At 42.2% G+C, this 26,807-nt stretch overlaps 1 protein-coding gene across 2 annotated transcripts in view; it reads left to right on the forward strand.

The window, feature by feature from the left end:
- The window catches only part of LOC113406332 (synaptotagmin-like protein 5), a 96,187-nt gene that overhangs the window by 32,336 nt on the left and 37,044 nt on the right, over positions 1–26,807 (forward strand). For both annotated transcript variants that reach the window (XM_026650543.1, XM_026650544.1), the window contains exons 3-6: positions 4,122–4,237; positions 8,633–8,765; positions 14,661–14,786; positions 22,260–22,416. In XM_026650543.1, the coding sequence (XP_026506328.1) occupies positions 4,122–4,237; positions 8,633–8,765; positions 14,661–14,786; positions 22,260–22,416 (532 nt within the window). The remainder of the gene's footprint in view (positions 1–4,121; positions 4,238–8,632; positions 8,766–14,660; positions 14,787–22,259; positions 22,417–26,807) is intronic.

Consider the following 26,807-nt stretch of genomic DNA (forward strand, 5'->3'; position numbering starts at 1 on the left):
GCACCAGCTCTCTTGGATCAAGGGAAGTGTTGGTGGTACAAGACTTGGGAAAATAAGATGTGCGAGTAAGAGGGAAACAGCACTTTGGGGTTTCATTGTCAAACTCGGGAGTAACCTTGGAAAGAGTTAATGAACTTTGTAGTTCAGTTTGCAATGGGAATTTAGTCAAAGGTAAGACAGATGTAGAGTACTAAACTTATGTTAAGCCTTACTATGAAGAATTAGCACCCACAGAAGATCATGCTATTGGTGAATAGTGACAATATATATTTTTATCACACCCAGGGGAAAATTGTTCTTCCTGCTAACCAGAAGTTATGTGTTCTCCAATGAATAGTCAGTTTTGTTTTTAAGCAAACATCCTTAGAAAATAAACAAAAAAATTGAGTGGAAATGGTTTTCTGAATGCCTTTTGGACAATAACTGATTGATTTCTATTAATTGTTTTTGCATTGTCATCAACAGGCTGCAAAGAAAAAGATAAGGCAATAATCTTTCATTATCACATTTGCAGGCATATGTCTGGATTTTTATTATTTTTTTAACCTATTCTGGTAGTGCTTAAATAAACTTAATCTATAATTGGATGAGAGAGAATTCCATTAGTGTGAATTCTTCTTGACAATAGAGCCCTATTCAGTACTCCTCAGACTTTACCCAGGCAAAACTCTCTCTTAAATTGGAGTCTTGTCTGAGTAAGAAGTACTGATCAATGCCCTGAAATCATCTGTAATCGTATCCATTCTCACACAAACTAAATCTGATTCTCTTTATCTGATATGTTTGTAAATGAATGCAGGTCCGGAAAAATCACACTCTGCTGGAGTCGTGTAAGATTTTGAAACAGTAACAGTTACTTAGGCTTTCTTTAAATGTAGAGGAAAATTCTGTCATACAATGTCCATCCACTGCCATGGATCCACTGCCGGGAAATCCTGTCCTTTCTTTCCCAAGAAAAAGGGCAAGCAGAAGAAACAATTAGAAAAAGAAATGAAAATATTTGCTGTTTCTATGAACAGGAGAATAAACTTGTTTGTTAGGATGTTGTGGTACTCAAGCACAAATTGGTCATGAACACAAATGAAGCTAAATCAGTGTTTTGAGTGAATATTTATGGGAAATACTTGTAGTCACCTAGCTCTACACAACGTGCAATTTTGTACTCAAAAGCTTTTAACTGTTACAGAAATTATAGCAAAAGGTGATGTGTCCATGTGATATTTCCATGGGGAATAAAACGAGAAAGTGTTTTTTGACTAGTCTTGTATACTTTGAAATTGAGTATTGGTTGCACATTGCAGCTAATCATGTCTTGATGGTATTCATTGAGATGTCAGTGGGAGTGGCAATACTTAAGCATATTAAAACCATTTACTGTCATTTGCATTTGCAAAGCTAGCAATTAGCATCGATAACATATCTTACAGAAAATAACAGCACAGAATAGGACTGCTTTGCTGCCTGAATAGAATACCAGGATTGGACATCTTTCTGGGTGCTTCAGAGAAGCAGCATTCTGCAGATCAGTAGTTATCATGAAACTTCTTTATTATGAACATGTAGCTAATTTACACAGGTGCTCTCAATTGAAAATGTTTCAAAAAGAGGCTTTTTAACAGACTGGAAGAATGCTTTACAGACATTAATGTTTTATGTATGAGTAGCACCAACTTTTATTCAAAATTTAAAAAGTTCATTGGGGTGGGTGTACAAAGTTCAGAGTACTAAGGATTTTGTCAATCAATGTTGACTGAATTTACACATTTCTTGACTTTTCAAGGATGAATTCTTATAAGGGCCCGAGAACTATAAAGCTAAGTAGTTCTGTCAGCCAAAGGATGTAGGATGTGATACTCTCCATAAACTACAAGCTAAGAATGATGGAAATATAGCCCATAGATTAGCTTGGGGACTGTTAAAGTCGGTAATCTTAAAATGTATTGTTAGTGTGTGTGTGAATAATTCTTGTCCAAGAGAGGGAAAATTGTGATTTTAGTGCATAGATTTTTCTTGGTACAGTTGGAGTTGCTAGTGGAGCCATGGAAGCGTACAGCTGTTTTGTGGTTTTATATCTGTGACAGAATGCTGGGAGCTAGCTGGTGAGCCCAGCACTCTGATCACTTAGGCATCAATCAGCTCCCCTGGAGAAGGCTGATTGGGGATGTGTAAGCTAATTGGCTGATCAGGCTGGGAGGCTGGATGAGCCAATAGTCCATCAGCAGAGGGGTATAAGAAGGACACAGGAGGAAAGTACTGGGGAAGAGAAGGAGTAACCAGGGCTAGCTCAACCCAGTATGTGCAGAGATCTCAAGGAAGAGAGACCTCTGTTCCTCCTCAGCCCTGCAGGAAAGGGCTAAAGGTAGAAAAGCATTGTATATACATGGGACAGTATTGGCATTGGCGAATATAAATCACAGGAAGTTGCCACTCAATGGGCAGAGTCTGAGAGGTTCCTGGGGCACCTGAGGATTGAGATGGACCACTCCTTGTTACAATGCCAGATTATGCACTACTGGAAATGCCTCCCAGTATTAGGGTTGAGTTCAATGGGTTTACAGGTGTCGAGAAGGACTATTGGAGTAGTTTTTAAATAGCTATGAAGGCCAGTGGACACTCAAGATTCAATGTAGCCTATAGTAACTCCTTCCTCCGCTCCAACTAGTTTCCATAAATAAAAAAAATGCTTTTGTATGCTGTATGTAGTGATTTTTATTAGTATTAAGCAGTTATGAGATGACAGCCTTTTAAATCAGGCTTATTTATTTTACTTTAAAAAATGTTTTGATTGACTCTGTTCCTCCTAAAAATGAGGGCTGGTAGCAGTCAGTAACCAAGCATGTGGCAAGCAGGCACTGGGTAAGCGTCATTGTACAATTCTGCTAGCACACCTCATTGCAGACCTGCCAAATGCTGCTCTTCCAGATAGTGTTGGGCCTCTTCTAAGCAGCAGCCACATATCTGGTTCAGTTTTGGTGGTAATGTGAGCTAGAATGGGACCACCAAACTGCTTTTCACTTATGACTAAACAGGGCCTCTGGAAATGAAGAGACACCCAGTATGGTTATGTCTATATTGCGGCTGGGGTTGTGATTTGTAGCTGGTGTAAACGTCAGATTACCTTACACAATGCTCTGGTGAGATCAGGTGATATTATTTTTCCAATTTTACATCTGGGGAGCTGAAACTCATTGATGTTCAGGCCTAAATTTTCAGAAATCCAATTAATTTTGGATACCTAAGGGCTTAATTCTTCAGGGTACTTAGCATTATGCATGTTTGAAGCACAGCTTCCATTGCTTTCAGTTGTAGCTGTGAATGCTCAGCACTTCTGCAAATCAGATCCCAGGTCTCATATTGCTTACCCAGAAAATGAGGAACACCTGTGAAAAATTTGTTTTAAGTGACTTGCCCAGCATCTGTGCAGAGGCAGCTATAGAATCCAAGTTCCCCAGGGCAACCTTCAGCTGCCTTAATCATGAGACCCTCCTTTCTCTTCCTGCAGTCCCTTGCCTCATTCACGAGAAACCTTCCAACATTTCTGCAAAAAACAAAGCAGAGCTTCTGCAGAGAACAGAGTCTGGTGGGAGTTGCCCTAGTAGAGATTTCTGCTTCTGTGGCCCTAGCCTATGCCTCCTGCTCCTCTCTGCCCAATCCTCACTTCTGACCCTGCTCTCCTCTCCTCCTATGTATCCCATCTCTTAAAAAACATTTAGGGGGGGGGGGGAGGCATTATAAACTAAAATCTGAAATGTTTATTGGACACTTAATAAAAACCCACGAACTTCTAACTTCTATTGATGATCAAAAATGTTTTGGTTTCCAGTTTTTCCTGAAACCATGAAAATTTTGATGAAAAATCAATTTTTGTGCAAGCTTCCATTTAACCAAAAAGCCATTTTTCACTTTGGGAAGAGGGAGTTTTCACAATTTTTCTACCAGATCTATTCTATTATATTACTCTTTGCAAGCTAATTTTTGATTCTTTAGCTTGTACTGTGTGACTGTGATCCATAGCTGTATGTGTGCATGTTGGGTGGACAATGTCCTGAGGATTTAAGAAACAGTTTTGGCTGGTTGGATCAGTTCATGTGTGCATTTTGTTTTGTTTCTTTCTCATGTAGACAGCTAAGGATAGTGACAGGTGAATGGTTTTTTGAAGAGAGGGCAAAGCGCTTCAAACAATCCAACCTCCTTGGAACTGATGTTGTCAGACAGTCCATCCTACGCAAAGTCCCAGGTAAAAATAAGAACACACAAGAAAAGTTGTTCTCTGTTTAGACTTGTATTTTAAACCTAGTTGTCAAAATGTTTTTACCAAATGTGGGTTTTATCTTTCATATTATAGAATTCATAGCCTGTGTCACTACTTTTAATAGAGTCATAGATTCTAAGGCCAGAAGGGACCATTGTGGTCATCTAATCTGACCTCCTGCATAACACAGGCCACAGAACTTCCCCAAAATAATTCCTAGAGCAAATCTGTTAGACATTTAATCTAGATTTAAAAGTTGCCAGTGATGGAGAAGCCACCACAATACTTGGTACGCTGTTCTAATGGTTAATTACTCTCACTGTTCAAATGTATACCTTATTTCCACTCTGAATTTGCCTACCTTCCACTTTCAGCCATTGGATCATATTCTACCTTTCTCTGCTAGATTGAAGACCCCATTATTAAATATTTGTTCCCCATGTAGGTATGTATAGACTGTAATTAAGTCACTTCTTTACCTTCTCTTTGTTAAGCTAAACAGATTGAACTCCCTGAGTCTATCACTATAAGGTATGTTTTCTAAACCTTTAATCATTATCGTGGCTCTTCTCTGAACCCTCTCCAACTAATCAACATCCTTCTTCAATTCTGTGTCCAGTTCTGATGCCCACTATTCCAGCAGTGGTCGCACCAGTGCCAAATACAGAGGTAAAATAACCTCTGTACTCCTAAAGGAGGATTAGAGGATTGGGCCAAAAGAAACCTGATGAGGTTCAACAAAGACAAGTGCAGAGTCCTGCACTTAGGATGGAAGAATCCCATGTACTGCTACAGACTAGGTACCGAGTGGCTAGGCAGCAGTTCTGCAGAAAAGGACCTAGGGATTACAGTGGATGAAAACCTGGATATGAGTCAACAGTGTGCCCTTGTTGCCAAGAAGGCTAACGGCATTTTGGGCTGTATAAGTAGGGGCATTGCCAGCAGATCGAGGGACTTGATCATTCCCCTCTATTCGACATTGGTGAGGCCTCATCTGGAGTACTGTGTCCAGTTTTGGGCCCCACACTACAAGAAGGATGTGGAAAAAATTGGAAAGAGTCCAGCAGAGGGCAACAAAAATGATTAGGGGGCTGGAGCACATGACTTATGAGGAGAGGCTGAAGGAACTGGGATTGTTTAGTCTGCAGAAGAGAAGAATGAGGGGGGATGTGATAGCTGCTTTCAACTACCTGAAGGGGGGTACAAAGAGGATGGAGCTCGGCTGTTCTCAGTGGTACCAGAAGACAGAACAAGGAGTAATGGTCTCAAGTTGCAGTGGGGGAGGTTTAGGTTGGATATTAGGGAAAACTTTTTCACTAGGAGGGTGGTGAAGCACTGGAATGGGTTACCTAGGGAGGTGGTGGAATCTCCTTCCTTAGAGGTTTTTAAGGTCAGGCTTGACAACGCCCTGGCTGGGATGATTTAGTTGGGGATTGGTCCTGCTTTGAGCAGGGGGTTGGACTAGATGACCTCCTGAGGTCCCTTCCAACCCTAATATTCTATGATTCTATGACATGAGATTCTCCTGTTTATGCATTCCATGATCACATTAGTTCTTTTGGCCACAGCATGATCAGCTGATTATCCATCACAACACACACCCCCAATCTTTTTCAGATCTGTTGCTTCCCAGAATAGTTACCATCCTGTAAGTATGGCCTATGTCCAGTGTTCCTAGATGTATACATTTACATGTAGCCATATTAACACACATTGTTCGCTTGCACCCAGCTTACCAACAATCCAGATATCTCTGTATCAGTGATGTGCCCTCTTCATTTATTTACCACTCTCTCTGCAAACTTTATCAGTAATAATTACATATTTTTTTTAGGTCATTACTAGAAGTGTTAAATAGCATAAGGGCCAGGAACCAATCCTTGCAAGACCCCGCTAGAGAGATACTTGTTCGATGATGATTTTCCCGTTTACAGTTACATTCTGAGACCTATCAGTTTTTCATCCATTCAATGTGTGCCATCTTAATTTTGTATCATTCTAGCTTTTTAAACAAAATGTTGTGTGGTCAAATGCCATACAGAAGTCTAAGTCTATTACATCAACACTATTACCTTTATCAACCAAACTTCTGATCTTTAAAAAAAAAAGTATCAAATTAGTTTGACAGGATCTATTTTTCATAAACCCATGCTGATTGGCATTAATTATATTACACTCCTTTTATTCTTTATTAATCAAGTCCCATATCAGCTGCTTCATTATCTTGCCTGGGATAAATGTCAAACTCACAAGCCTGTAATTACCTGGGTCATTCTGTTTACCTTGTTAAAATATTGGCATGACATTAGCTTTCTTCTGGTCTTCTGGAACTTCCCTGATGTTCCAAGAGTTATTGAAAATCAATATTAACAGTCCAAGCTCCTCAACCAGCTTTTTTTAAACTTTTGGATGCAAATTATCTTGATAGGCTGATTTAAACTGTCTAACTTTAGTTGTTCCTGTTTAACATTCTCAAGATACTAGTGGAATGGAGAGAGTGTTATCATATGACATGATTACATAGTCTCCCCCTCCCCCAGTATAGAACAAATATTTATTGAAGATTTTTGCCTTTCTTCATTATTATTGATACACCTCTACCCCGATATAACGCTGTCCTCGGGAGCCAAAAAATCTTACCGCGTTATATGTGAAACCACGTTATATCGAACTTGCTTTGATCCACCGGAGTGTGCAGCCTCCCCTCCCCCCGGAGCACTGCTTTACCGCGTTATATCTGAATTCGTGTTATATCGGGTCACGTTATATTGGAGTAGAGGTGTAATTCTACCATTTCCATTTAGTAATGGAATGATACTATTGTTCAGATTCTTTGTGTTCCTAATATACTTTAAAAACTCTGTATTGTCCTTAACTCCATTGGCCATAGATTTTTCCTTGTTCCTTTGGTTCCCTTTTCAGTTTTCTACAGTTATATTCATTACTATCAACTTCCCCTTTCTTCCGTTTGTTATATATTAATTTTTTTTAATTTTTTTTATAGTTGCCTTCTAAACCCAGTCATATTTTTAACCAATATGGCCTTCTTCCTTGATTGTGGCTTCTTTGGCATCTAGTAACGTGTTCCTAAACAATTCCCAATTATCACTGAACTTGAATAGTAATTATGTATTAGTCAACTTTTTATTTTGCAACTAAGGTCTGAAGAGTACTGGATACTTTACAGAACATTGAAAAGAACACTCTCTCTACCATGAAGAGCTTACAATTTATATGAGATCTTGACCTAAATAAACAAAGACAAATTATTCAGTAGTGCAAGATCTCTCAAATTTCACTTTCTGGATCCTAGCTTCCAGACATTCCAGCCTGAATTATGCTGACCTCTAAACACTAACTATCCATCTTTGCCACCGCTTTCCCCCCCCCCCCCCCACCCATGGAACTCAAACTTTCCTATCACCTAGCTACCCATTGCACATGCACAAACATGTTTACACATGGATAATGTGGTCTGCTTCACTGATCCAACACATATTACATTCCTCAGAGCTGCCTGCATGTCTCACCTCCACTACAGCTTCACCAGCTTAAGGAATAGGAGTTATTTCTGAATACAAAGGTCCCTCCTCTCAGCTGAACTATTTTAACACTTCACCCACGTGCCACCATCTAAGTACAGCCTGTATTTCCAGGTAGTGTTTATCATATTCAGTAGCTAAGTTACAGTGACTAAGTGTATTTAGGAAGAAGGAGGCTGGGTGCCATTAAAAATAATTACTATGAATTCTGATATTCTGCTTGGCAAAATACTGACCTTTCTGGTGTGTGTGCCACCTCAAGAATTGTCCATTGGCACATGACTAACATTCATGGTTTTCTGTCTTTATTTTATGCAAGATATTGAGATGTATATTTTGTTTTTATTGCTGTATTTGTGTATTTATATTTTTGTTAGATGTATAATGAGAAGAAAAAGTAATGTCCAAGGCATTTTGTCCACATTTTCCTCCCAGTTGAAAACATTTTTAATGCAGAGAATGTGCTCTCTCTCACTTAACACAGGAAGAGCTATAAACTGTGAAGTGTATTTTTCCATGTTCCTCCATCTCTAAATTTATTTAATTTATTAATTAGCAACAAAGTTGGGGGCATAATCCAATGGAAATGTTGAAAAACAAAACAAACGAAAAAACCAACAACAACCCACCTGCATCAAATTTCTAAAATAACTAAAATAAAATTGGTTACTTTTGTGATGCTTTCTTATTTAAAAAAGAAACCAAGCTATGCAAAAATGGTTTTGTGATAGTCTGAACAGGTTTTTTATTAGTTAAAAACAGATATTCTATTTATATCAGATGCACACTTGGCATATGTTGCCTTTATTTCTCGGAATATTTTTTTTTTCTCCTTCAGATACTGTTTCCGGTAAGAAAGAAGGAGGACAAGCCAAAGATCACGCCCAGGAGAATGCAGAGCAAAGGCCAGATACCCCAGCTTCCTCCACAAGTGGGCAGAAATCAATATTCAGTGGACCCAGAAAGATAGGGTAAAGCCTTGAACTTTGGAAACTGATAATTCAGAGTATAGCACCTCTGAGAAGATTTTATTTTGAGTCTCTCCAGTCTCTCTCTCTCTCTCTCTCTCTCTCTCTCTCCAGTATTGCAGATCAGACCAAAATTTCCCAGGGTTAGAAACAATCTGCTTTGAAACAATTGCTATAATTAGACTGCAGTCTCCTAGGAAATGCAGCTATAATTACCTTTTGCTACAAGGTAACAGCAAAAGGCAATGGCAACTATTGGATTTTTCCTCCTGGTAAGAGGTTACACTTTGAATTTGAAGTATCTCTAAGTGTGCTTCTACTCTGAAAAATGGCTGTAAAAATGGAACCTTGAAGATCCATGTTTGTTTCCTCTGAGTGGCTTCCACATAAAATTAGCTCAGTTTACAAATAAAATGATGTTTTGCCCCGAACTTCCAACTCTGTAAACTCACCCTGTGATCTGAAAGCTATGTTTTCCTTTTATGAATCATCTTCAGTAAATAAAAATAGTGCTTGGGCACATTACAGCCTCAGTGACATCTGTGCAACCCCATTATCTTTAGAATATCCCCTCAATAAAATGTGTCGTAAGGCAACTGGGGCTACATGTTTGTAAAGAGTGAATGATATATGTGCTGTGGGGTTGCATAGTTGTCACTGGGGCATAAATTGGTACTGATCCATGAGGAGGACAGAACTCAGCTTAACTTTCGGATCGTGGGCTGAGTTAGCCAGGCTTGCAATTAGAAAAACAACTTTTTATTGGTAAATTGAGCAAATTTTGACATGGAACATAGATCCTATGGTCACTCTTCATAGGAAAAGCACTTGGTTAAGAGTTTGCTAATTACTACTGATTGAATTGCTGTCCAGGTGCATCTACAGCATGTTGAGTATGTAAATTATAAGGGCTGTGATGGTCAAGGGAATAGAGGAGTGAACTGGATCTCTGACAATCAATCAGAAACTTCACTTGATTTTGCCTCATTAACGTTGGATAAAAGAAGCAGCTGCTGCTTCTGAGTACTCCTATGCAGATGAAGGGAATACACCCTAAGGAATCGGTGGCTCTAAAAATTGCATTTAATTACAGTTCATGCAGATAATAGCCATGGTGAAGGTATACAGAAAGACTGCCTCCTTAGTGGAGTGGAGCATTTACTGTCTTTGCTGTGAACACTTAGTAGCACAGTAACTAAATATTTAGAGAACTGATTTATGCCTGTTTCTTATCTTCCCTTTCTATTGCAATTCACCCCCAAATGGGAAAATCTGCTATGGTTAAAATTTCAATATTTCAAGTGACAAATCAACTCCAAAGGGGAAAGATTTATTGCAGAGAAAGCTAGGAAAACATGGGAATTGTCATATTGGGTCAGACTGCAGCTTCACTGAATCCGGTATCTTGTCACTGACTTTGGCCCAGTGCAGGGACTCAAGAGGAAAGTTGCATCCACCGATAGCACTTTCTTCCTTCTCCTCTCCAGATGAGGGAGTGGCACCAGCCTCACTCTTGCCACCAGATGACTATAGACAGTAACAAGGCCTAAGGAGGATTGCAGAAACCTTCCAGATCCCCGTGGAGGAGGTCCAAGATCCAACTCATAAGCTCCTGGACATCCTTCAGACAAGGTGGCACTTCCTGGTAATGAGGCCGTATTGGCAGCTGTTAAGGTGGTGGGGCACACTCCAGCCACCTGCGCCACTCTCCCAAAAAGGGCAGACAAAAATTGCTTTGTTCCATCAAAGAGGCAGAATATTTGTTCTCCCACCCTAATCCGAACTCTTTCATGGTCCAAACTGTCATGGAACGCAGCACGCTGCACCAGTCCTTCAGTCAAGGATGCCAAGAGGCTGGATCTCTTCAGCAGGAAGAATTTTTCATCAGCTAGCCTTTTATTTCATATAGTGAATAACCGGATATTGATGTCCAAGTATGACTTATTAATTACAACAGGCTGTTGGAGTTAGCTAATAAGCTGCTATCGGAGTGGGGTCTCCAGTTCCAGGCCATCCTTGACAAGGGGAAATTGGTTGACAGATTGTCCCTGCAAGCAGATATGACAACTTTGGTCATGATGAGGTAGGCTTCCTGGCTGCAACCCTCAGGTTTCCCCAAGGAGGTCCAGGCAACAGTAAAAGATCTCCTCTTCAAGGGTAACAACCTGTTCAGCGAGGGAACAGATGAGTCACTTCACTCCTTTAAAGAGTCTTGTGCGTGCAGTTCTCCACTCCTTGGGGATATATATCTGGTGCACAAGAGGAACTCGTAGATCCTGTCCTGGCTCTCAGCCCATCTATCATCAAAGGGCCTTTGAGCTCCCTGGGAAGTGACACACATACAGCGTGGCAGTCACAGTGCACCATCACCTTCCCCTCTTCAATCACAGCCTCCTGTGGAAAAAGTATTTTGATGGGCTGCTCGGAAGATGTCAACTAGTATCTGCACCACCAGTTATCCCCACACCCTTTGATGGCTGTCTGTCCCATTTCCTCCCAATGCGGCACCATATCATGTTGGACAGATAGGTCCTAGACAAAATCTTGATAGGCTACACCATAGAACTCTTTTCTACTCCTTCTCCAAAATGCCTCTCCCATCCTTCTTCACAAGAGGTCTCTCAAACAGGAGGTGAACTCTCTAATTCAGCTATGGGCAGTAGAGTCTATGCCTTCTCAACACAGGTACAAGGGTTGTTACTCAAGATATTTTCTTGTACCCAAAATGAAGGGGGGCTGGAAGACCAATCCTGGACCAGCTGGTGTCTTTATACGCCATTCAAAATTCAGGATGAGCACCTTGGTCTCAATAATCCCATCCCTAAATGAAGGTGACTGACTTGTGGCCCTTGATTTTGAGGATCCGTATTTTCATATAGACATTCATCCAGCTCACAAGAGAGTCCTGCCCTTTACGGTGCACCAAGATCACCCTTTGGTCAAAGCATACTTACCACTGGACAGAATCCGCATGATGAGGGACATCATCACCCAGCTCTGACTCAGCCCCAGATGGCAGTCCTGTCCAACCTGGTCCCTCTAGGTCACATGGCCGCCTGCACCTAGGTGATATCCTTCATGAGGCTCCACCTCTGGTGCCTCCTGGCGTGGTTGTGGACAGTCTATGCTCCCAAGCAGAGATGCCCTGGACAAACAAGTTTCACTTCCTCCAAACATCCTCACCTCTCTCACCTGGTGGGAAATGAAAGAGACTGTTTGCATAGGGGTTCCCTGTGTTCCCCCTATCACCACCCACAAAGACACTCATAATGGATGCCTCTCTTCTGGGCTGGGGAGTGCACCTGGATGACTATATTTCTCAGGGGTCCTGGACTCTGCAAGAATCAAAACTAAGCATCAGACTTCTCAGCAGTGCACGAAGCATACAAGAGGTTCCTACCCTTCATCCAGTCCGCACATGTCTAACTCATGTCAGACAACACGACTCTACTGTATTTTGTGTAAACAAACAGGAAAACATGAAGACTGCCCCACTCTGCATGGAAGCAGCCGTGCTCTGGAACTGGTGCATTTGGCATTGGATAACCTCCTTGGCAGTGTACCTTCTGGAAGCAATGGACACCTTAGCAGAAAGCCTAAGCAGGCATTTCCACCAGGATCACAAGTGGGAGCTCCATTCTTCAGTGGTGCAGGACATTTTCTGGCAGTGGGGTTTCCCATTGTGGGACCTCTTTACAACCCAAGCAAACAAGAAATGCCTACAGTTCCTAAGTGCCCATAGGCATAACTCCAGAAGAATGCCTTTCTGGTACAGTGGTCAGGTCCGCTAATATATATCTATTATCCCATGTCTTCAAGAAGGTCAAAGCAGGACAAGGCAACAATAATCCTGGCACCACCTTCGTGGCCAAGACAATTTGGTGGCCTTTCGCCCATTCATACATCTGTACCTGTCTCAGAACAGAGGGCAGAACCAACCATCCAAACCCAGCCTCCCTCCATCTGGTGCTTAGAGAGAGGTCGTCTCTGAATAGGTACAGTACATCCTTACCAGCAGGAAGCTCTTTACAAGGAAGGGCTATGCTGCCAAATGGAAGTGGTTCTCCATCTGCTGTCAACAGTAGCTTACCTCCAGAAGCTCTGAGATCCCTTTTATCTTGGATGATCTTCTCTCCTTAAAGACACTGGGCCTGTCTGTCAGCTTACTGAGTGTGCATCTAGCAGCTATCTAAGAGGGCCAGAAGAGAAAAACAGGGAGTATTAGCTTACCAATAAGTCACCCTCTGTGATAAACAGTTCTGCAGTATATTTGATGATGGGAGATTGATCTTATAACTGGAAGATCAGAGCAAAGCACTACCTACAATCACCATGAGTGATTTTACACAGCTTTTTGAAAAGCCATGGGAACAATTAGATCTGTTATTGCAACACGGCTAATATAGAATGTAGAGTCTCCATCAGCAAATTTAACTAAGGTGTTTTAGCAGCCATAACAGGAGCCAGCTTCAGACTCTCAGATTCCTGACATCACCCAAGACATCTTTCCTTGGCCTCTGGGAGGTGGGAGGGAATGATAAAATTCTGCTCTAGACACAACACGGGACTCTCCCACTTCCCCTTTTCATCATCTCCTCCTTTTCTGTCTGCTTTACTTTACGCCGTCTTCCCATTCTTCTCTCATTCTCTCAAGCTTATCCCTTCTTGCTCCTCTCCTTTCTTACCTCATTACCCACCTATTTCACCCCCAACCAATAAAAAGGAAACAAAAGGAACTAACATGATACTTAGTGCCATCAGAACTACTACTAGCTGAGGTTGTCACTCTGACCACATTGATTGTATGTCATACCTAAGGCCCTATTCAATTCACAATATTGCAAGAATTGCAGATCCCGCAGTATTCGGCTTCCACTGCAATTTTATCAGCCATCCAGGGCTGACAGTAGGAGCCTTGGCTGCCAGCTGCCCGGGGCTGACAGAGGGACTCTGGCTGGGCTCCTCCTGTCAGCCCTGTGCATTAATGATTGTAATATAGCTGCGGCAAAATGTCTGATTATCAAAAAAATTAGAAGACATAATGTAATACTTGAGTGTTTATATTGTTCCAGCAAATTTTTCTTTAACAAATAGGAGTACGTCTATACTTACCCACTGGTTCGGCGGCAAGCATTCGATCTTCTGGGATCGATTTATCGCGTCTTGTCTAGACGCGATAAATCGATCCCGGAAGTGCTCGCCGTCGACGCCGATAATCCTGCTCCGCGAGAGGAGTAGGCGGAGTCGACGGGGGAGCCTGCCTGCCGCGTGTGGACCCGCGGTAAGTACCTTTAAGTTCGAACTAAGATACTTCGACTGCAGCTATGTTATTCACGTAGCTGAAGTTGCGTATCTTAGTTCAAACTGGGGGCTTAGTGTGGACCAGCCCTAGGTCTTCTCTGGCTTTTCCAAATTACTGCAATTAATATAGGTCCATTTTACTTTTCCGCAATTTTCCATGTCTTGTCTGCAGCTCAGCCACAATTATTTGACAATCATCCTGCTATTAAGTAGGGACTTTTTCATGCCCCTTTCCGCCTCTATGTTTGTTTGTTTTTTAATTAGTACATAAGCTCTTTGGGGCAGGCTCTGTCCCTTCTTATGTGTTTGTACAACTCCTGGCATGCTTTGACTGCTACTGTAATATACACGGCACTATTATTATTTATATGAGTCAGAGAGATAGGTGAGCGTTTTACTAAACCTGTGACTGCCTTGTCCATTTTTGACCTCAGCAATACTCAAAACACATAGCCCCTAGAAGCACAGCATGGTGCTATCAGAATCATTGCCTGCTCTCTTTTCTAATAGGAAAGATCTCACAAAAGTAACATTGGCTTAAGTGTTGTGTGCTTTACATTTTCACCCGGTTTTATTTTTTTAATGTATGCTCCTCAGGAAGGCCATCAGGGCAGTGACCAAAGGAGAAATCGCCAGTGTGAAAGCTGAAGATGGAAGAAGCAGCAGTTCAGAGGCTGATGCCCAAAGTTTACGCAGTGTCAGGTCTACTCCCTGTTCTGACAGGTAAGGGGACAGAGAAGTCTGATGATAGCTCAGAGCTTGATCCAGAAAGGCACTGAGCAGTCCGGTGTAGCCCTTTGTGCTCTTGAGTGCTCAGCACTACTGGAGCTGGTTGAAAAATGTCAACATTTTTCAGGAAAATTTTGTCCTTTTTGGTCACTTATTTTGGCCAACTCTGCCCAGCACCTTGCAAAACTGAGCGTGTAGTCAGTCAAGCATAAAGCTGACTGCAGTATCTAACTTGGGCAAAATGTCAGTTGAGCTCTTAAAGTGTTTCACTTCCATAGTCTTTCCATAATTATTTTGATTCTAACTAATTCCTTGATCAGTTTTTCCTGGTGTAAGAGACCTCCGTTATTGCCCGTTTACAAACAATAATACTGTTGAGTATTAAATAACCTGATGCCCATATTTTGAATGCAGATTTTGTAATGTGCAAAAATAAATCCAGAATTTGGCCAACTGATATTTACTACTTTTCTTATTTGCATAATTTCCACAAATTATGCTGGATACAAATTGTGTTCACTCAATGTTGATTGTTTCACCTGCCTAGAAATCTTATGATGTGGATTGAAAAATAGTGTAATTTCACTTTATGCTCAAACAGAAATTTCCAATATTCTTTAGCAACTCAAAACATATATACAGTAGCACTTGAACACTTGGATGGGTTTGTTTTCCTTATTTCCTACAAGTGGAAATACACCATCCCCACAGACATGAACTCTGGTGGTGTTGGGGGCGAAGGGTGGAACTAATTCCAGTGTCCAGGGCTTTCACTAAGAATGGTCTGCTCCCAACTCCTATGCTGGTATCCTTAAAGCATGTGGGTCAAATCCATCCCTCATACCATGGCAAAAATAATTTAATTATTCCTGAGCAATCCGTTATAGATCAGCGTTACACATAGCTTTGAATATCTGAAGTGATGAGAATTCCATAGTCTCCCAGAGCAGTTTGTTCTATTAATAGCAAGAACAGTTATGCAACTGTAAGTAAATTTTCTGTGCTGATCCTTACTGCTTGTTCTGTCCTCATTATCTAATGAGAGCAATTGATCCCACTGCTCTGTAACGTGTTTTCTTAACATACCACAAGATTCGTTCCATAAAAAGCCAACAGAATGAACAGAGTACATGTGAAAGTACTTTTAAAAATTATTATTAATTTTTTGTTGAGCAGTGAGTTTTTCTGGTTGTTTGATGGTGCTGGGCAAGGCCTGCAGCCCCCTGGTGCACTGTGATGGTAATTCCAAACAAGCAGTCACAAACCACTAGATTTTTGTAGCACTCAGCCCTTGCAATAAGGGTAAGGGGGCACATAATCAACTGCTGTAAATTGTCATACCTCAGGGTAGCTATGACACATTGCTCCAATTGAGAACTTGCTGCCAGGTTGCTAAAAGACCTCAGCACCTGATTGTGACGGGGTCTGTCAGACCTTCTCTGTCTCCTGCTGGAGGCATCAGCACCTTGACATTTGTTGCCCAAGGAAAATCCACTCAGACCAGGTGACCAACAAGACAGTCCTCCAGAGGCCTAGAAGGGCCAAGAGAAATATTGACCAGTGAAGAACCAGAAGGCCAGTTAAAGAAGGCATGCCTGCTTTTGGTCGGGGCAGAGCTGGATGAGACTGGGACAGAGGAGGAGCTCCTCAGGGCTAACCCCAGGCCAGGGCCTTGACCTAAGCGCTGCAAATAAGCACTTGCATTTCAGGGTCTTTTTTTCCCCCTCGTCTTTGTCTTAAGGTGCAGAGAGCCAAATCCTGAGTTGCAGTTTTGTTACATGACTGTTTAGAGACTGACACAGAGTTACAGCACAGGCTATAGGGGCAGACCCTTGCAGGCTCCAGTGGGAGGGCCTGGTACGACTGTACCAGGCGTGGCCCTGAAGAGGGCACTGCAGAGCAGACCCATTTTCTACTCCATTGTAAGCAGAAAAAGGCATAATGAAATCCAGTGGTTGTGAGCTGAAATTAGACAAATTCAGAATAGAAAGAAGGTGCACATTTTTAGCAGCAAGGGTAATTAATCATTAGAACGACTTACCAGGGTATATGGTGGATTGTCCTTCACTTGAGTTCTTTAAGTCAAGACTGGATGTCTTTCTAAAAGATATGTTATAGCTGAACCAGAAATTATGGACTTGATATAGAAATTTATTGTGTGAGGTTCTTGGGCCTGTGTTATGCAAGAGTTCAAACTAAATGATCATTATGGTTTCTTCTGGCCTTCAAAATTCATAGATTTTAAGATCTGGCCACTTATTTTAAATAGGACCTAAGCTCTCTTGAAAATCTGGTCCCAGATGATGGGGAAAAAACTGCCACAATATTTATGTTTTTCCAAGAATAAACATAAAACTGTAGCTTTTTTAAATACGAAACTTCCAAGCCAATTAAATGAACAGCGGCTTGAATATTAATCTTCTTGGCAGCATTCTGACAAGTTCATTGTGAATGGTATTATGTGAAAAGAACATCATAATAATTGATGAATTACAGATGAGTCCTATTATTTAAACAAGCAACTTATTTCCCTCCTGGCTTTTGATTTGTTGACTATAATTATTAATTGTACTGCAGAAGGTGAAAAATTGGGAGAGTTCAGGGAGACTGTAAACATCAATCTGCTTTTATTCACTCTGAACAGATCTCATTAGCCAGGCCAACTTCAAAGTCAACTCTTGTCTAGAATCCAAATGCAGTTTCCTTTAGGTAATTGGACCTTTTGTGCCTTGAAGTTTTATTAGAACAGATGTGGGCTCTTTGCTGTTTCTTTTTTGTTTTGTACCTGTATTTTTTTCTGCTTAACTGGAAGGATGGGGGTGACAGAGCTTTGCTTTCAAGAATCTATCTTACTGCTTAGCATTGATACGATGCAATGTCCAAAGATAGAACAAGAAGTAGATCACCCACTTCATTAAAGTTCCCTTCTGTAGTATGTGTTTTGCAAAGCAGGCAGAATAGACTTTGCAGTGGGTATTCAGATATGCTGCAGTGAGCATGGTACAAAAGCTTAGGCTGTGTCTAGGCTACGAGCTACGGGTGTGATTCCCCTGCTTGTGTACACATACTCGCACTAACTCCCATTCAGCTAGCATGAGTATAAGTAGCAGGGTAGTCATGGTAGCAGGGATAGTGGCTGTAGAGGCATGGATTAGCCAGGCCAAGGACAAATCTGCCTGAAACTGATGTATATGTGCTCAGCATGGCTAAACTGTCCCTGTTTTGCCGTAACCCGTGCTTCTGTGGCTACACTGCGATTTATACTTGTACTAGCTCAGTCAGAGCTAGTGTGGGTACCCGTACACAAGCAAGGGAATCACACCCTGAGCATATAGTGTAGATGTAGCCTTAGACTATGTCTGCGGTGCAAGTGAAGGTGTGATTGTAGCATGAATAGGCATACCTGTGGCAAAGGTAGTGTAGATGTGGCAGCACAGGCTAGCAACCAGAGTACATGTCCAGAGCCTCTAGCAGACTTCTGGTCTGGTTTCTAGCCCATGCTGGCATGTCTACACTACTATAGCTACCTGTTCTGGCCAGGTTAAAGCTAGCATGAGTATGCCTATTGGGCTGCAATTTCACCTTCACTTGCAGGGTAAACGTACCCTTAGAGAGATAGAGAGAGAGAGGGTAAACATGAGGGCAAACTTACAGGTACTCATCAAAACCTTCAAAAGTACTTTTCCCTTTGGGCTTCATCTAAAATAGTGGTGCCCAACCTTATGACACAGGAGGATCACATGAACCCGAGCACAACCTTGTATGGGCCAAATAGATTCTACATATTTTAATAAGATTTAAAGTCACCTGTATTGATTTATATTTTAAATTCAGCTTGTTTCATATGTATTTAGACAGGTTGTTTTTATGTATAGTATTGTCTATTTACACACTTATGTAAACTAAAATGATGTAAACATGACGACAAAATGCTAATGAATTGGCCACTAGTATATTGTGTTGAAGCAGGCCATGGGCATTAGGAATGCTCTGGTGGGTCGTACATTGGTCTAAACATCAAGTAGTGGCCTCAGCCAGAGGCAAGATTCAGGATTTCTTCCATCAGTGTTGATTCAGCATGGCAATTTTCACCTCTATCCATCATCTCAGCCTCACTGTCCAAATCAGTGGCTTGTATCAATAGAGCTACTAAAGGCACATCTTGACATGTCTGTGTGTTCAGGAGGGACTCCGTTTGGTTGACTGAATTACCTCACTGCCTATAGGAAAAGTTGAATTCATTGAGATAGTGCTGTCTGGAATGACTAGGGAAGAGCTCATATTGATGCTTACAGTATAGTATCTTATTCATATCTTATCAGATTAAAAAAGTAACAATGCCACATACATAAGGTACATTTATTATGTATACTCTGTTGTTAATTTAAAGAGTTAAATACTAATTGTTAAAAATAGCATCAAAATCTCTCTTAACCATCCTATACATCTGCTTGGAATTGCAAAATCATAATCATCATCATAATAAAAAAATCTTAAACAGCTTCTTCCAACACCAACGATGTCCTGGATTTTTCTCTGTTGCCGTTTTTGAATAAATTGGCCTCCTCTTTCAGCAGCCTTGCCAAACCAAACAATATTCAACAAAAGGGAAGGAAGAAAAGAATGTGAATACACTCTCGCTCCAACACCTTTGGCTTAGGGAAAGCTGCACCGGTCTGAGAGCCAGGATGTCATGAGCTCCCTTCTTACATTGGCTTGCTCCAGCCCAACAAAGATACATGGATCTTTGACAATTCAGTGTGAGGCTGCAGAAGGTCACTTCTAGCATAAACGGTAAAAGAACCAAGGTCTCCAAAATGGAGACGTAAATCTCATTTACTTAGCCGCCCTGCTGTTTCAGACTGAATGAACACCAATCTATGTGCTTGGCTAACATGTTGGTAACAACTCCTCTACCTGCAGGACAGCCTCCCTTCCCAGGGTATGTCTACACTGGTGCTGGTACGTGCAATTTCTGGCTTGAGTAGACCTACTCGAGCAAGCTCTGTTCAAGGTAGCATGCTAAAAACAGAAGTGTAGCCATGGTTGTGTGAGCAGCAGGACAGTTTAGCCACCTGAGCACGATCTCATCCAAGACCCTAGGTGCAGAGCTGTCCCTTGGGTAGGGTGAATCACGGTGACCGCTCTGGGCCCTGCGCTTTGGGGGGACCCCGCAGGCCAGTGCGATTGGCCGGCGTGCTCGGTCCTGGAAGACATAGGCTCAGGAACTAGTAGTGTTGGGGGTGCCGCCCCGCATGCCTGGGGCCCTGGCTGCTGCTGATTCAGAGCGGGGCCCCCAAGCTGGTGGGGGCTGAGGTCATCTAGTCCAACCCTCTGCTCAAAGCAGGACCAATCCCCAACTATTTTTTTTGCCCCAGATCCCTAAATGGCCCCCTCAAGGAGGGGGCTCACAACCCTGGGTTTAGCAGGCCAATGCTCAAGCCACTGAGCTATCCCTCCCCCCCCACACTGTGTGTCTGAAAGTCCTGGTTTCAAATCCGGTTGATGATGCACATAGGTTTTCTTATGTTTACACATTATGGAATTTGTTTCTCAAGCTTTCTTTTTTAACAACTTTTATTTTTAATTCACACAGTGAGAAAACATCCTAAAGAACAGGTTTATTAGTTAAAATCCATTACAATCTTTCAGTTATGGTGTGACATGCAACAAAACCCAAGTGTTCCACATTCTGGTTATTTTGTATTGCAAGTTTGAAAGTTGAGAGGTATGAGAATCCAAACCCAACAGCAACACTAGAATACAGTTGACACAGAATAGTTTTAGCTTTCTTTCCTAACAATACTGAGTCAGGTCTTTATATAAATCAATGGGGCGATGGGGGTTGGGAGAGAACCCTAAAAATTATTCTTTGATACGAACTTTTCACAAACACGTAAAGATAATATTGGGGGGAAGGATAGCTCAGTGGTTTGAGCATTGGCCTGCTAAACCCAGGGTTGTGAGTTCAATCCTTGAGGGGGCCACTTAGGGATCTGGGGCAAAATCAGTACTTGGTCCTGCTAGTGAAGGCAGGGGGCTGGACTCGATGACCTTTCAAGGTCCCTTCCAGTTCTAGGAGATGGGATATCTCCATTAATTTATATTTATTTAATTTATAATGGAGCCATCACTGAACTAAAATCAAGGGGTCTTCAGTACACAACGGTCACCTCCTCACTGTTCCTAAAATATTTCATTTTCTTTGGAGTGGCAGAGTATTTTAGTCTTACATTCACAGATAAGAAGCCATCAAAGTGTTTTTCTTATTAAGGGGTATTCAACTCTCCAAATAGGATAGGTTCAGTTTGAATACAACACTGGTCTCATGAGTCTGTATTCTAACTTAAGTTACTAGAGGGACATGAGCTATCACAGTCAAGAATTTTGTTCCTCGGTTCAGCGGCGGCTCTTATAAAAGTCACCAGTGTGGCAAAAGAGGTTTTCAGTGCAGTTATTCAAAACATGAGATGACAGGATAAACCAAGCGAAGGTGTCCCTCATGTGTCATGTCTAGCATGAAGGGGACGCCAACAGACCCCTGAAGATTTATTAAGCAGGCTAGTGACATTTTGTTTATATGGGTGAAAATGTCAATTCAGTTCTAGCAATGTTTTCCCTCCGTCACCTTTCTGTTGTAATCCCAGTGTCTCCTGTGATCAGGTTTTCCTGGTGGCAGGGACTGGAGTTACTGGATCAGTGCCCATTTAGAGATGATAACACTGAGTATTAATAGTCAGATTCCTGTATTCTGAACGCTGTTTCTTTCTGTCAGTTTTGTTGAATGACTGCAAGGTTGGCAAAAAAATGTGGTGTGATTTCACTAGTGAGCTGAGTCACGTAGGGACTGCCGGCTTGTTCAGGCCAGGAACTCTCATTACAAGGCAAATGGGACAGTGCGGAGCATTGTCCCTCTTGAGGAGCAGACAGATAGACAGACAGATGGAGAGGTTTGGAGCAGCTGAGCCAGCCGACTGACCTGGAGTGTCTGTTGGCACTGAAAGAATCTGCAGGTGCATCCAGAACCATCATGCTGCAGTAACTTCTATTGCAAAGCAAGGGACAGTGTGATGGGGAATGCCATGTGCGGAGCAATGAATCAGCTGCTGGAAATAAGTGTACTTATGAAATAAACATGCAGGAAAACAAATCTTGTGCAGTTCTTGGATTATATTAATGCTGTATGCCAGAGACATGTTTAAAATGTTCCTAATTCTGAGAATAAATGCATCAAGCAATGTATACAGACAATATCTCCAACTAACCGTCACCTAATTCTTCCCTTCCATGCCACCAGATATAGATTCATAGTTTCCATGTGGTGTTTGTAGCTGATCCACCCTTAGAGTAGATCACATGTAGCTTATCTGGTACAAGATAGTTCTAGTAAACTTTGTTTCCTATTTTCCCCACTTGCTGTGTTGCTAATGTTTTGAAATCAGGGATCTGTTTGTCCTGTCTCCTCAGGGGGAGTACTCTTTCGCTGAACAACAATGACGCGGAGACCCTTCCCGGTAACATGAAAGGCACAGTGAGCTCTGGGTACCGAAGCAATGCCTCCACTCCAGTCCATCCGAGGTCACCAGCACTGAGCACACGCAGCATGACTTCAGATTACGGCAGGGTAAATGTGGCAATGCTACTAACTGCACACATCTCCCCTTCAGATATCACTGACACCACAACCGTACACACCACAGTCAATATCTGATCAGCTTGCAACCAATAAAGGCTAAACTTGCCAAAGATAATGCTATTTATTCCATAATCCTGTTGTGACAATTGACAGTCTCTCACCGTAATGAAATCTGTTAAACTCACCATCAATGACCTGTTTTTCGGATTGACACACATTTTTCTCATTCTAAAATGTCCTGTTATTGACCGTTATTACTTAAATGTTAAAAATTACTACTTAAGATGTAAGGGCGCATCCACACCCATCAGTTTCCACAAGGTTTTAACCCATGGGAAGCTGTGAAGGGAAAGATTGAAGGAAAATAGTGGGAGGATAGCAGAAGGAATTTGACAGGAGAGGCAGGTAGGCAACCAGCTGAGAAAAACTGAGTCACAAGAGTTCAAGTTCGAAGGCTTTGTTGACATCAGGAGGCTGGTACAGGTGTGAAGGACCTGCTTCTGTTGTGGTTACTGTGTGGAGCTCCAGGCAGTTGGGACTTTAAAGCTGCTCCCAAAACTCCTCTGGGTGGCACTGGGCATGAAAGGGAACATCCAAGCAGTTTCTAGGCCTAGCTTTTTAAATGTCTTTGTACCTTTGTCCAGGATTAGTGATCAAAGGGTCAGTTAAGAATTGGATGCTGTGCTAAGCTCTCTAAGGCCCTGGGAGGAAGCACCACCTCTTTCCCTCAGAGAGGTATTACCACATTCTTGAATGCCATATCAGCCTTCCCTGGCAGGGCCAAAGCATGACGGCAGAGTGAATGAGAGAAAGGACCTTCTCCTTTCTTCCCATAAATGAACGTCTGTCCCAGGGAAGGAGTCCTCCTGATATTGGTGTGTCATTTCTTCTGGGATAGTGAGTCTTCCCAAAGATTTCTCTCCTTCATTCAGGACAAGTTTGATCTGTAGTACTAACGAATCACTGTTGGACAAATGCTAGGTTGCTGAGCGGTTCCATCACAGTCAGGTCCTCCTCTCACAATTCCAAGTGTGTCCTGATTTTTGAACAACATTGTGGTGAAGCAGAGAAACCACCCATCAGCATGGAAGGGGTTAAAGAGAGCCTTTGGGCCCAGCTAGCCTCGCCCCGTTCCACCTGCAGCCAATGCCAGGCCTGGAGAGGGAGAGAAGGAGGGAGCCTGGCTCAGTTCGGGGCTGACTGTCAAAGAGGCAGGAGTTAACTGCTTCCCTACCTGAGGGAAGGATCACTAGCTTGCTACCTGAAGTAGCCACCGGTAACCAAGCACCATCTTCCTGGCCAAAAGAGGCAGAGAAAGAGGTCTAGGAGCACCCGGCTTACAAGGAGTCTGGGTGTCCGAAGCACTGAGATCTTGAGGGGGTTCCCACCTCACCAAACGTATGGCTGCCCTGCCAGAGGAAGCTGGGACCGCAGCAGGACATCGCCCAGGGTCCATGAGGGGGCAATACTGGAGACAAGCATCACAGAAACTTGTACTATAGGGGCCATGCCCCAAACTGAAGGGGCAACAGTGGGAAGTAGCCCAGGGCAGTGGACATAGACTCCCTGCTGAGAGCTCCTCTACTCAGGGGTTGACTTACACAGGGCTTTGGGCTGGGACCCGGTGGAGTGGGAGGGCCCGGGTCCCACTAACCTTCCTCCTTAAAGACTGAGGCACCTCGACCACAGAAGCAGGAGGCAGGAAGTTTCCAACCAGTAGGCCAACTGGCCTTCCAAGCCCCCCTGTTACAAATATTCTTATGTCAATCTCTATTTTGTTGCTTTTTAAAAAAAAATGGTGGTACCTGATAAGAACTGATAGCTGTTACATGACATCGGTTTATAAGCGGTGATGTACTTGTGCAGGTATTGAAAGTGCTAGGCTGGAATACAGTCTTTTAGTACAATTCTATTTCACATAGTTCTGTTGTGTTGGGTAAAAGATATAACCCCCATCAGTCATTTAGCAGGGCAATGTGATCAAGAAAATTGCTCTTACTGCTGCTTAATTAGTACAAATTCCTAACATCTATGGAAGTTTCTCATTCCAAAATTGCCTTACAATGTTTTAAAGCAGCTAATTATCCTGATCTCCACATCAGTCCAATAGAGATATCAGAAGCACAGGCTGCAATCAAGATGCTGAAAAACAACAAAGCTGAGGTTGATGATGAAATCACAGCAGAAATGCTAAGCGCACATGACGTTACCAGACTAACGAAACTGACAGAGCTGTTCAGCGAAGTCTCAGAAAAAGAGACTCCCCCTCGACCAGTGGAAACATGGATTCATTGTCAGACTGCCCAAAAAAGGTGATCTTACTGACTGTAACAACTAGAGAGGAGTCACACTACTCTCTTTTGTAGGGAAAAATCTTCTTTATTACAAATACTACAACTACACAGAATAAAAGAGGCAGTGGATGCAATGCTTAGGGAAGAACAGATTGGATTCAGGCCCAAGTGATCATGTGTGGATCAGATATTCACACGTATGGATCAGATATTCACACTAAGGACTGTAGAAGATGAACATATACAATGCCAGGCTCCCCTTACCAATTTCATTGATTTTTTTCCAAAAGGTATTTGACAGCCTGTATAGGCATACATTGTGGAATATTCTTCAGTCTTATGGAATTCCAGCTAAAGTCATCAACATCATCACAGCGTTGTACAGTGAAGCAAAATGCTATGGAAGGGTGAAAAACCAAACAACAGAGTGGTTCATTGTGGACGCTGGCATGAAGCCTGGCTGCATTCTATCTCTGCTGTTGTTTTGCATCGCCATAGACTGAATAATGAAGATGTGCATTAGCAACCTAAACATTGGCATGTCATGGGTAATGGCAAATGCCTAGAAGACCTAGACTTTTCTGATGATATCATGCTATTGAGCAACACTCCTGAAAAGCTTCGAATGCAGATGCCTTTGCGAAGGCCAATCAGTGCTCAAAATCAGTGACACCAAAACAAACATCCTTGAAACCCAGACATCAAGCAGTAACATCGTAATAGAAAGCAAAAACATCAAGGAAGTAGAACAATTCATTTACCTGGACAGTACTATACTAGTAGGGTTGCCAGTTTTGGTTGGACGTATTCCCGGAAGTTTCATCACATGACATAATCTTCAATTAAAGATTAATCTTTAATTCTTGGAGATTCCAGGACAATCCTAGAGGGTTGGCAAACCAATATACTAGCCAAGAGAGACCTCAGGAAAGAAGTGACATCAAGGCTAGGCAAGGCATCCACAGCATTCACTAAACTCAACAAACTATGGAAATTAAAGATATACATTACCAAAACAAAACTGAGAATTTTCAGCTTAAATGTAATCTCAAGAGTGCTAACATGCAACTGTGAGAGCTAGTGAGCTATTAAAACGTTAGATAGAAAACTTAAGTGTCTACAAAAGATTCTGGGCATTGGCTGGAGAGACTTTAGCACCAATGAAAAGATGAGACAAATCACCAACAATCAGCTTATCTCCACTAGAATCAGAAGGAAGCGCTGTACATATTTGGGGCAAATACTCCAGTTGCCAACACCCAGACTCCCACATGAAGCTGTTAAGTGGAAACCAACTAGTGGTGAGGAAACAAGGACACCTAAGAGAAATCTTAAGAACAACCACTAGCAAGGAGGGCAGAACAGTTGATCCCAACAGTATAGAGCAAATCGAAACAGCAACTAATGACAGAGGGATGGAAGAGTCTAGTTTCTGCCCTGTGCACAAATGTTGATATGAGAAGGATGTAATAATAATTATCCTTCATTTATGTTTTCAGGAAGGCAACTATCCTTGAGATTTGTCTGATCTTAGATTTTGCAATGACTGCAGCCTTTGTACTAGCACAGACTGTGATTCCCTATCTTAACTTAATCCCACCTGACACTTAAGTGTTTCCTGAAGAGGGGTGTGTGTGTGTGTGTGTGTGTGTGGGTGGGTGTGTGAGAGAGAGAGAGAGAGAGAGAGAGAGCGGACTTTGTTCTATGACTACAGGGGAGTTAATGAGCCACTTCACTTTGAATGGTTCCTTAGAATATGTGTTGACAACTTATGCTAAACAATCTGTTCTACCTTGCATTTAGCTGTGACACTGAAAATACCTTTCCCAGACCTGAAGAAGAGCTCTGTGTAGCTCAAAAGCTTCTCTCTCTCTCACCAACATAGGATGGTCCAATAAAAGATATTACTTTATCTGTATATAGATATATATAAATCCTCCTTACATCTTATGCGGTCTTTTTTTTAACTGGACTAACTAAACATTGCAAAAAGAACAGGAGTACTTGTGGCACCTTAGAGACTAACAAATTTATTAGAGGACGCCCCATCATCTCAGGCATTGGCACCCTAACATCAGGCTTGTC

The sequence above is a fragment of the Terrapene carolina genome, unplaced genomic scaffold (genome assembly GCF_002925995.2).
Source record: "Terrapene carolina triunguis isolate 2854851 unplaced genomic scaffold, T_m_triunguis-2.0 Scaffold26, whole genome shotgun sequence".
In the NCBI taxonomy this organism is placed as follows: domain Eukaryota; kingdom Metazoa; phylum Chordata; order Testudines; family Emydidae; genus Terrapene; species Terrapene triunguis.